Genomic DNA, 11,137 nt, shown 5'->3' on the forward strand with positions numbered 1-11,137 from the left:
TTAGTTCCTTTTTTTCTTGCTCTGGTTCTTGTGAGGATCTAAAGACGTGAAAGGTGAGTTGTTCATTGTGTATGCTTAGTATTAACTCCCCTCGCTCAACATCTATGAGTGCTTTGACTGTGGCTAAGAATGGTCTCCCCAGGATGATTGGATGGTGATGGCTCTCTTCCATTTCAAGGACAACAAAGTCTGTGGGGATGAAGTAATTCCCAACCTTTACTAGAACATTTTCGACCACTCCTATTGCTTGTTTTTGAGTTTTGTCATCCAGTTAAAGGATCACATATGTGGGTGTTAGCTCATTAATTTGTAGCTTCTTCATGAGGGATAGAGGCATTAAGTTGATGCTTGCTCCCAGATCAGAAAGTCCCCTATCAATAATTGTTTCTCCTATAGCACAAGGGATGTGAAAACTCCCTGGGTCTTTCTTTTTTGTAGGCAGATCCTTTTGAATAAGGGCACTGCACTCTTTATTCATCACTATGGTTTGTCCACCCTTCAGAGGATTCTTCTTGGTTAATAGCTCCTTCATGCACTTGATATATGAAGGCATCTGTTGGAGAGCCTCGATGAATGGTATGTTTACATGGAGAGATGCAAAGATGTCTAGGAACCTCGAGTATGATTTCTCCTTTGAACCACCCCTGAGTCTCTGGGGAAAAGGTGCCTTGGGTGCATATAGGTTCAGAACCTCCTTCTCCTTTGGGTCCTGTCCTTGTATGGAACTAGTTTCTTGGTCCCTCTCTTCTTGCTTCTCATTTGGAACACCTTGAGAGTGCTCTGATGGCTTGTTCACTACTTCCAAACTCTCTTCATCTCTTACAGTGATCACCTTGCATTCTTCCCATCTCACTTTCTTTGTCTCTCCTCTAGGATTTTTCTCAGTATCACTTGGGAAGCCGTCAGTAGGCTTAGGGATCTGCTGAGAGAGATATCCTACTTGAGATTCGAGCCTCTTAATGGTGTCTCTTTGATTCTTTATATTGGCTCGTACTTCATCCTTAAACACTCTATTGTCTTGGACTTCCTTGCATATGCCTTCAAGCAGAGTCTAAATCCTAGAGAGTCTATCTTCACATGATGATGGTGAGTTGAGGTTGGAAGGTTGAAAATGGTTTTGGGTCTGATATGGATGTTGAAAAGAATTATTGGGTGGGTGCTGATATGACCTTTGTTGATAAGTTGCATTATTATTTTGGTTGGGGTTGTGACGCCTCTGATCTTGGCCTTGATCTTATTGGTTTCCACACCCAAAGTTTGGGTGGTTCCTCCAACCAGGATTGTAAGTCTTGGAGTATGGATCATGGGACTGTCTGGATGAATTTCTAACATAGTTGGCTTGTTCCCAGTCACCTCCTTCCTCTGTGTTTACTCCTTCTTGAGCTGGTGGTGGGGTGGTGATTGCTACAACTTGATTCCTCTCCATCTGCTTGGTAAGGTCAGCTAGTTGCTTGGTAATCATCTTGTTTTGAGCCAGTAGTGCATCCATATGATTTACCTCTATTACCCCTCGGTTGTTGTTCCGGTCAGATACATAGAAAAACTCATTGTTGGCCACAGTTTCTATGATGTATATGGCCTCTTCAATGGTCTTCTTCTTGTTTAGAGATCCCCCTGAAGAGTGATCCGATGCCTTCTTTGATTCATAAGACAAGCCTTCATAGAAAATGAGTAGCTGCACCCATTCATTGAACATGTTTGGTGGGCGCCTCATTGTCAAGTCTTTGTATCTTTCACATGCTTTATAGAGAGTCTCACCATCTTGTTGCCTGAATGTTTGGACCTCAGCCCTTAATCTGTTGACTCTTTGAGGAGGATAGAATCTCACCAAGAACTTGTTCACCACATCTTCCCAAGTCATCAGACTCTCCCTTGGAAAGGATTCTAGCCATTTAGATGCTTTATCCCTAAGAGATAAAGGAAACAAAAGTAATCTATAGGTGTCAGGATGAACACCATTAGACCTCACAGTATCACATATTCTTAGGAAAGTGGTTAAGTGTTGATTAGGGTCTTCTTGGTGCCTCCTTTAAATGAGCAGTTATTCTGAACAAGGGTGATGAGTTGAGGTTTCAATTCAAAGTTATTGGCATGTATGGTGGGTTTTTGGATACTACTCCCACAATTTCCTGAGTTTGGATTAATGTAAGAGCCTAGAACTCTTCTTTCCAGCCCAGCATGGTTTGTTGCATCCTCTCTAGCATGGTTATGTGTCTCCTCCATGTGGTGGTTCTCTATGTTCTCCTGCATGTCTATTTCTAAGTTTTCTTCTTCTTCCTCTACACTAACAACCTTCTTCCCTCTTGCTTCCCTCCTTAATCCAAGGAAGGTCCTCTCAGGTTCAGATTCAAAGGAGGTTGAAGCTCCTCTTCTTCTACCCATCATACAATCAACAAATCACACAAGCAAGAGAAAAAGTGAAGAAAACACTCTTGTTAAAATTGCTGTTAGTGTGAGTGACGCAATTTATCAAACAGTAAGTGGATTAGTTGAATAGGAATGCAAATAACTAAAGAAATAAACAAAAGAGAATGAGAAAAGAAAATTGCTAATACTGGAAGTAAACAACAGAAATGATATAAACAAAACAAAGGAAAATTGCTCAATCTAGTTATCCTCTAATTTACTCATTGTTGATACAAAATCAATCCCCGGTAACGGTGCCATACACTTGATGCACGAAAACTTGTCTCTCAACAAATTTCCTTTTGGCAAGTGTATCGAATTGTCGTCAAGTAAAAACTCACAATAGAGTGAGGCCGAATCCCACAGGGATTGATTGGTCGAGCAACTTTAACGAGAGGAACGTTCTAGTTGAGCTAAGTAAAATTGAGTTGAGAATCGCAGAAAATTAAATGGCGGGAAAGGTAAATGACAAGGAATGTAAGTGCTAAAAGTAAATAGCTGGTGGACGAAATTGTGATCACTGTTCTTTGATCTGATTCATTGTAATTGGATTTATTCAATAATTGTCCTTATTTGAAGTCACAACTCCGTTCAACTAACCAGCAAGTGTACTGGGTCGTCCAAGTAATAACCTTACGTGAGTAAGGGTCGAATCCACAGAGATTGTTGGTATGAAGCAAGCTATGGTCACCTTGCAGATCTCAGTTAGGGAGATTAAAATTGGATTATGGGTTTAAATAAAATAGAAAGAAGTTAATTAAAAAGGGATAGAAATACTTATGTAGATTCATAGGTGGGAATTTCAGATAAGCGGAATGGAGATGCTGTAGAGCTCTCGGACGCCTGCCTTCCTACTGCTTCTACTCAATCCTTCTTACTCCTTTCCATGGCAAGCTTTGTATAGGGGTTCACCATCAGCTGTGGCTACTTTCAATCCTCACGGGGAAATATCCTATGCGGCTGTCACTCGCATAGCTAACCAGTCTGGAGGCATCACCCATGGTTGATAGCTACATCCCATCCTCGCAGTGAAAGCTAATGCTCACGCACTCTGTCACAGTACGGCCAATCACCGGTTGGTTCCTTCCCCTACTGGAATAGAATCCCTCTTTTGCGTTTGTCACTAACGCCCAGCAGGTTACAGGTTTGAAGCACGTCACAGTCATTCATGAACGGAATCCTACTCGGAATACCACAGACAAGGTGAGACTTTCCGGATTCCCAGGATCCTACTCGGAACACCACAGACAAGGTTGGACTTTCCGGATCCAGACAAATGCCGCCATCTATCTAGCTTATACCACGAAGATTCTGTTGGGGAATCTAAGAGATACACATTCAAGCTTGTGTTGCATGTAGAACGGAAGTGGTTGTCAATCACGCGCGTTCATCAGTGAGAATGATGATGAGGGTTATTAACTCATCATCATCCATCATGTTCTTGAGTACGAATGAATATCTTGGAATAAGAATAAGATAGCGAATTGAATAAAAGAAAATAGAACTTCATTAATCTTTGAGGTACAGCAGAGCTCCACACCCTTAATCTATGGTGTGCAGAAACTCCACCGTCGAAAATACATAAGTAAAAGAAGGTTCAGGCATGGCCGAATGGCCAGCCCTCTCCATGATCAAGTGACCGAATGATAAAAGACTTAGAGTGGTCAAAAGATGTCTAATACAATAGATAAATGTCCTATATATACTAGACTAGCTACTAGGGTTTACATGAGTAAGTAATTGATGCATAAATCCACTTCCGGGGCCCACTTGGTGTGTGCTTGGGCTAAGCTTGATCTATCCACGAGCTGAGGCTTCTCTTGGAGTTGAATTTCGAGTTATGATGTGCTTTGGGCGTTCAACTCCGGATTATGACGTTTTTCTGGCGTTTAACTCCAGAAAGGAGCGTGTACTTGGCGTTCAACGCCAAGTTGCGTCGTCATTCTTCGAATAAAGTATGGACTATTATATATTGCTGGAAAGCCCTGGATGTCTACTTTCCAACGCCGTTGAGAGCGCGCCATTTAGAGTTCTGTAGCTCCAGAAAATCCATTTCGAGTGCAGGGAGGTCAGAATCCAACAGCATCAGCAGTCCTTTTGTCAGCCTTTTTCAGAGTTTTGCTCAAATCCCTCAATTTCAGTCAGAATTTACCTGAAATCACAGAAAAACACACAAACTCATAGTAAAGTCCAGAAATGTGAATTTAACATAAAAACTAAGGAAAACATCCCTAAAAGTAGCTCAAACTTACTAAAAACTATATAAAAACAATGCCAAAAAGCGTATAAATTATCCGCTCATCACAACACCAAACTTAAATTGTTGCTTGTCCCCAAGCAACTGAAAATCAAATAGGATAAAAAGAAGAGAATATACTATAAAGTCCAAAATATCAATGAATATTAATTTAATTACATGAGCGGGACTTGTAGCTTTTTGCTTCTGAACAGTTTTGGCATCTCACTTTTTCCTTTGAAATTCAGAGTGATTGGTATCTCTAGGAACTTAGAATTTGGGATAGTGTTATTGACTTTCCTAGTTGAGCATGTTGATTCTTGAACACAGCTACTTTTGAGTCTTGGCCGTGGCCCTAAGCACTTTGTCTTCCAGTATTACCACCGGATACATAAATGCCACAGACACATAACTGGGTGAACCTTTTCAGATTGTGACTCAGCTTTGCTAGAGTCCCCAGTTAGTGGTGTCCAGAGCTCTTAAGCACACTCTTTTGCCTTGGATCACGACTTTAACCACTCAGTCTCAAGCTTTTCACTTGGACCTTCATGACACAAGCACATGGTTAGGGACAGCTTGATTTAGCCGCTTAGGCCTGGATTTATTTCCTTGGGCCCTCCTATCCATTGATGCTCAAAGCCTTGGATCCTTTTTACCCTTGCCTTTTGGTTTTAAGGGCTATTGGCTTTTTCTATTGCTCCTTCTTTTTCTATATACTCTTTTTAGATCCTTTGTTTTTTTTTTTTTTTTCACTGCTTTTTCTTGTTTCAAGAATCAATTTCATGATGTTTTTCAGATCATCAATAACATTTCTCTTTGTTCATCATTCTTTCAAGAGCCAACAATTTTAACACTCATAAACAACAATATCCAAAGACATATGCACTGTTCATTCATTCATTCAGAAAACAAAAGCATTGTCACCACATCAATATAATTAAACTAAATTCAATAATAATTTCGAAAATTATGTACTTCTTGTTCTTTTGAATTAAAACATTTTTCTTTTAAGAGAGGTGAAGGACTAATGGATTTTATTCATAGTTTTAAGGCATGGTTACATACTAATGATCATGAAATAAAGACACAAAACATAGATAAACACAATAATTAAAAACCGAAAACAGAAAGAAATAAAGAACAAGGAATGAATCCACCTCTAGTGGCGTCTTCTTCTTGAAGGACCAATGATGTTCTTCAACTCTTCTATGTCCCTTCCCTGCCTTTGTTGCTCCTCCCTCATTGCTCTTTGATCTTCTCTTATTTCTTGAAGAGTGAGGGCGTGTTCATGGTGTTCCACCCTTAGTTGTTCCACATTATGGCTCAAATCTTCCAAGGAGGTATTAAGTTGCTCCCAGTAGTTGTTGGGAGGAAAGTGCATTTGAGGCATTTGTTGATGGTGAACCTCCTCTTGTTCTCCTTGAGGGCCGTGAGGAACTTCCCTTGTTTGCTCCATCCTTTTCTTGGTGATGGGCTTGTCTTCTTCAATGGAGACATCTCCATCTATGATAACTCCGGCTGAATAACATAGATGGCATATGAGGTGAGGGAAGGCTAGCCGTGCCATGTATGAAGGCTTGTCAGCTATTTTGTAGAGTTCATTGGATATGACTTCATGAACCTCTACTTCCTCTCCAATCATGATGCTATGAATCATGATGGCCCGATCCACAGTAACTTCAGATCGGTTGCTTGTAGGAATGATGGACCTTTGGATAAATTCCAACCATCCTCTAGCTACAGGCTTGAGGTCCAGTCTTCTTAGTTGGACTGGATTACCTTTGGAGTCCATTCTCCATTGGGCGCCTTCCACACAAATGTCCCTAAGGACTTGGTCCAACCTTTGATCAAAGTTGACCCTTCTAGTGTAGGGGTGTTCATCACCTTGCATCATAGGCAAATGAAACGCCAACCTCACATTCTCCGGACTAAAATCCAAGTATTTCCCCCTAACCATTGTGAGATAATTCTTTGGATTCGGGTTCATACTTTGATCATGGTTTCTAGTGATCCATGCATTGGCATAGAACTCTTGAACCATTAAAATTCCAACTTGTTGTATGGGGTTGGCTATGACTTCCCAACCTCTTCTTTGAATTTCAAGTCGGATTTTCGGATACTCATTCTTCTTGAGTTTGAAAGGGACCTCATGGATCACTTTCTTCTTTGCCACAACATCATAGAAGTGGTCTTGGTGGCTCTTGGAGATGAATCTCTCCTTCTTCCATGACTCGGAAGTGGAAGCTTTTGCCTTCCCTTTTCCTTTTCTTGAGGAAACTCCGGCCTTGGGTGCCATTGATGGTGAATGAAAAATAAAAAGCTTAGGCTTTTTACCACACCAAACTTAAAGTTTGCTCGCCCTCGAGCAAAAAAGAAAAGAAGAGTAGAAGAAGAAGAGAATATTGGAAGAGAGGGAGAAGAGAGGGTTCGGCTATATGAGAGAAGAAGGTGTTTGTGTTGTGTGAAAATGATGAAGAATTGAAGGGTATTTATAGGGAGGGGGAGGGTATAGGTTCGGCCAATTTGGGTGGGAATGGGTGGGAAATTGAATTTGAAAGTAGTGGGGGTAGGTGGGGTGTATGGGGAAGAGGGGATGATGTGAATGGTGAATGGGGTAATTGGGAAGAGGAATTGAGGTGATTGATGAAGGGTGTTGGGAAGTGTGATATTGAGAATGAGATTTGGATTAGAAGAGTGTGATTAGGATTAAAAGAAATGTGGTAGGTGGGGATCCTGTGGGGTCCACAGATCCTGTAGTGGGGATCCTGTGGGGTCCACAGATCCTGAGGTGTCAAGGAATTCCATCCCTGCACCATATAGGCATGTAACATGCCTTCATGCATCATTCTGGCGTTTAAACGCCCATTGATGCACGTTCTGGGCGTTAAACGCCCATGTTATGCATGTTTCTGGCGTTGAACGCCAGTTTCATGCTTGTTTCTGGCGTTCAGCGCCAGATTGTCCTCTGTGTGCGCATCCTGGCGTTAAACGCCAGGATGTAGCTTGTTTTGGGCGTTCAGCGCCAGAAGGATGCTCTGTTCTGGCGTTGAACGCCGGCCAGATGCACCTTCTGGGCGTTGAACGCCAGCCCGTGCATCCTCTAGGGTGAAAAATTTTTTCTTCTGTTTTTTTGACTCTGTTTTTAATTTTTTTGATTTTTTCGTGACTCCTCATGATCATGTACCTAATTCAACACAAAAATAACAAAGAAACAAAATAAACTAAAATTAGATAAATAAAATTGGGTTGCCTCCCAACAAGCGCTTCTTTAATGTCAATAGCTTGACAGTGGCTCTCATGGAGCCACATGGTGATCAGGTCAATTTAGTGTGTAGCATTCCCAACACCAAACTTAGAGTTTGGATATGGGGTTTGAACACCAAACTTAGAGTTTGGTTGTGGCCTCACAACACCAAACTTAGAGTTTGACTGTGGAGGCTCTTCTTGACTCTGAACTGAGAGAAGCTCTTCATGCTTACTCTCTTCTGTCACAGAGGGATGGCCATGTGCTTGAAACACAAGGTAGTCCCCATTCAATTGAAGGACTAACTCACCTCTGTTGACATCTATCACAGCTCCTGCTATGGCTAGGAAAGGTCTTCCTAGGATGATGCATTCATCATCTTCCTTCCTAGTATCTAGGATTATGAATCAGTAGGGATGTAAAGGCCTTCAACCTTTACTAGCACGTCCTCTACTAATCCATAAGCTTGTCTTATGGACTTATCTGCCAATTGTAATGAGAACAAGGCAGGTTGTACCTCAATGATCCCCATCTTCTCCATTACAGAGAGTGGCATAAGATTTATCCCTGACCCCAGGTCACATAGAGCTTTTCAAAGCTCATGGTGCCAATGGTACAAGGTATTAAGAACTTGCCAGGATCTTGTTTCTTTTGAGGTAGAGTTTTCTGAATCCAAGTATCTAGTTCACTAATGAGCAAGGGAGGTTTACTTTCCCAAGTCTCATTACCAAACAGTTTGGCATTCAGCTTCATGATAGCTCCTAAATATAGAGCAGCTTGCTCTCCAATCACATCTTCATCCTCTTCAGAGGATGAATATTCTTCAGAGCTCATGAATGGCAGAAGGAGATTTAATAGGATCTCTATGGTCTCTAGATGAGCCTCAGATTCCTCTGGATCCTTAATAGGAAACTCCTTCATGCTTGAAGGACGTCCGAGGAGGTCTTTCTCACTAGGATTTTCGTCCTCCTCCTCCTTTGTGCATTCGGCCATTTTGATCACATCAATGGCCTTGCACTCTCCTTTTGGATTTTCTTCTGTATTACTTGGGAGAATACTGGGAGGAGTTTCAATAACTTTCTTGCTCAGCTGGCCCACTTGTGCCTCCAAATTTCTAATGGAGGATCTTGTTTCATTCATGAAACTGAAAGTGGCCTTTGACAGATCAGAGACTATGTTGGCTAAATTAGAATTGTTTTGTTCAGAGTTCTCTGTCTGTTGCTGAGAAGATGATGGATATGGCTTACTATTATTCAGCCTTGCACGTCCACCATTGTTAAAACCTTGTTGAGGTTTTTGTTGATCCTTCCAGGAGAAATTTGGATGATTTCTCCATGATGAGTTATAGGTGTTTCCATAAGGTTCACCTAAGTAATTAACCTCTGCCATGGCAGGGTTTTCAGGATCATAAGCTTCTTCAGAAGCTGCCTCTCTATTACTGTTGGATGCATGTTGCAATCCATTCAGATTTTGAGAGATCATGTTGACCTGTTGAGTCAACACTTTGTTCTGAGCCAGTATGGCATTCAGAGCATCAATTTCAAGAACTCCTTTCTTCTGAGGTACCCCATTGTTCACGGAATTCCTCTCAGAGGTGTACATAAACTGGTTGTTTGCAACCATGTCAATGAGTTCTTGAGCCTCTTCAGGCGTTTTCTTCAGGTGAATAGATCCACCTGCAGAATGGTCCAATGACATTTTCGAAAATTCAGAGAGACCATAATAGAATATATCTAAAATGGTCCATTCTGAAAACATGTCAGATGGACATCTTTTAGTCAGCTGCTTGTATCTTTCCCAAGCTTCATAGAGGGATTCACCATCTTTTTGTTTAAAGGTTTGAACATCCACTCTCAGCTTGCTCAGCTTTTGAGGAGGAAAGAACTTATCTAAAAATGCAGTGACAAGCTTATCCCATGAGTCCAGGCTATCCTTGGGTTGAGAATCCAACCACACTCTAGCTCTGTCTCTTACAGCAAAAGGGAAAAGCATGAGTCTGTAGACTTCAGGATCAACTCCATTTGTCTTTACAGTCTCACAGATCTGCAAGAATTCAGTTAAAAACTGGTAAGGATCTTCAGATGGAAGTCCATAAAACTTGCAGTTTTGTTGCATTAAAGCAACTAGTTGAGGCTTAAGCTCAAAGTTATTGGCTCCAATGGCAGGAATGGAGATGCTTCTTCCATCAAACTTGGATGTTGGCTTAGTGAAGTCACCAAGCATTCTCCTTGCATCATTATTATTATTTTCGGCCATCACCTCTTGTGCTAGTGTTTCTGAAAGGTTGTTTCTGGATTGTTGTATTTTAGCTTCTCTTAATTTTCTCTTCAGAGTCCTTTCAGGTTCTGGATCAATTTCAACAAGAGTGCCTTTATCCTTGTTCCTGCTCATATGAAAGAGAAGAAAACAAGAAAAGAAAAAGGAATCCTCTATGTCACAGTATAGAGATTCCTTTATGTTAGTAGAAAAAGAAAGGGGGTAGAAGAATGAAGAATGGATTCGGATTTTGGATGAAGAGAGGTGAAGAGAAGTGTTAGTAATTAAATAATTAAATAGGATAAGAAAAGAGAAAAGAAAATTCGAAAATAATTTTTGAAAAGGGGTTAGTGATTTTCGAAAATTAGAGATAAAATGTAATTAAAATTAAAACATGAAACAATTAATTAATTAAAAAGAATTTTTGAAAAAGAGAGAGATATTTTCGAAAATAGGAAAGAGAAAAGTAGTTAGGTGGTTTTGAAAAAGATAAGAAACAAACAAAAAGTTAGTTAGTTAATTGAAAAAGATTTGAAATCAAATTTGAAAAAGATAAGAAGATAGTAAGTTAGATAAGATATTTTGAAATCAAATTTTGAAAAATATAAAATTTTTGAAAAAGATAAATTAAAAGATAAAAAGATTTAATTCAAAAATAATTTGAAATTATTTATTTCACTAACAAGAAACTACAAGATAAGATTCTAGAACTTAAAGATTGAACCTTTCTTAACAAGAAAGTAACAAACTTCAAATTTTTGAACCAATCACATTAATTATTAGTGAATTTTCGAAAATTGCATATAAAGACAAGAAAAAGATTTTGAAAATAATTTGAAAAATATTTTTGAAATTTTCGAAAAAATAAATAAAAAATGAAAAAGATATGATTTTTGAAAAAGATTTTTCAAAGATAAGATTTTTAAAAATTGAAATTTTGACTTGACTTGTAAGAAACAACTAATTTTGAAAAATTTTGATCAAGTCAAACCAAA

General features: G+C 39.8%; 1 protein-coding gene and 1 non-coding gene across 2 annotated transcripts; one reads left to right on the plus strand and one right to left on the minus strand.

Annotated features, from left to right (window-relative positions):
- Window positions 1–271: 271 nt before the first annotated feature.
- Window positions 272–1,861, minus strand: LOC130975060 (uncharacterized). Its single transcript, XM_057899893.1, has 3 exons — window positions 1,759–1,861; window positions 1,276–1,614; window positions 272–1,038 (listed from the first exon to the last, which is right to left on the minus strand). The coding sequence occupies exons 1-3, from the start codon at window positions 1,859–1,861 to the stop codon at window positions 272–274; spliced, it is 1,209 nt and encodes a 402-aa protein (XP_057755876.1).
- Window positions 1,862–9,642: 7,781 nt separating this feature from the next.
- LOC130978448 (small nucleolar RNA R71) lies at window positions 9,643–9,746 on the plus strand. The gene has a single exon (XR_009086091.1). It is a non-coding gene; the product is annotated as a small nucleolar RNA R71 (small nucleolar RNA).
- Window positions 9,747–11,137: the final 1,391 nt, after the last annotated feature.

Source organism: Arachis stenosperma, chromosome 4 (genome assembly GCF_014773155.1).
Source record: "Arachis stenosperma cultivar V10309 chromosome 4, arast.V10309.gnm1.PFL2, whole genome shotgun sequence".
NCBI classification, from domain to species: Eukaryota; Viridiplantae; Streptophyta; class Magnoliopsida; order Fabales; family Fabaceae; genus Arachis; species Arachis stenosperma.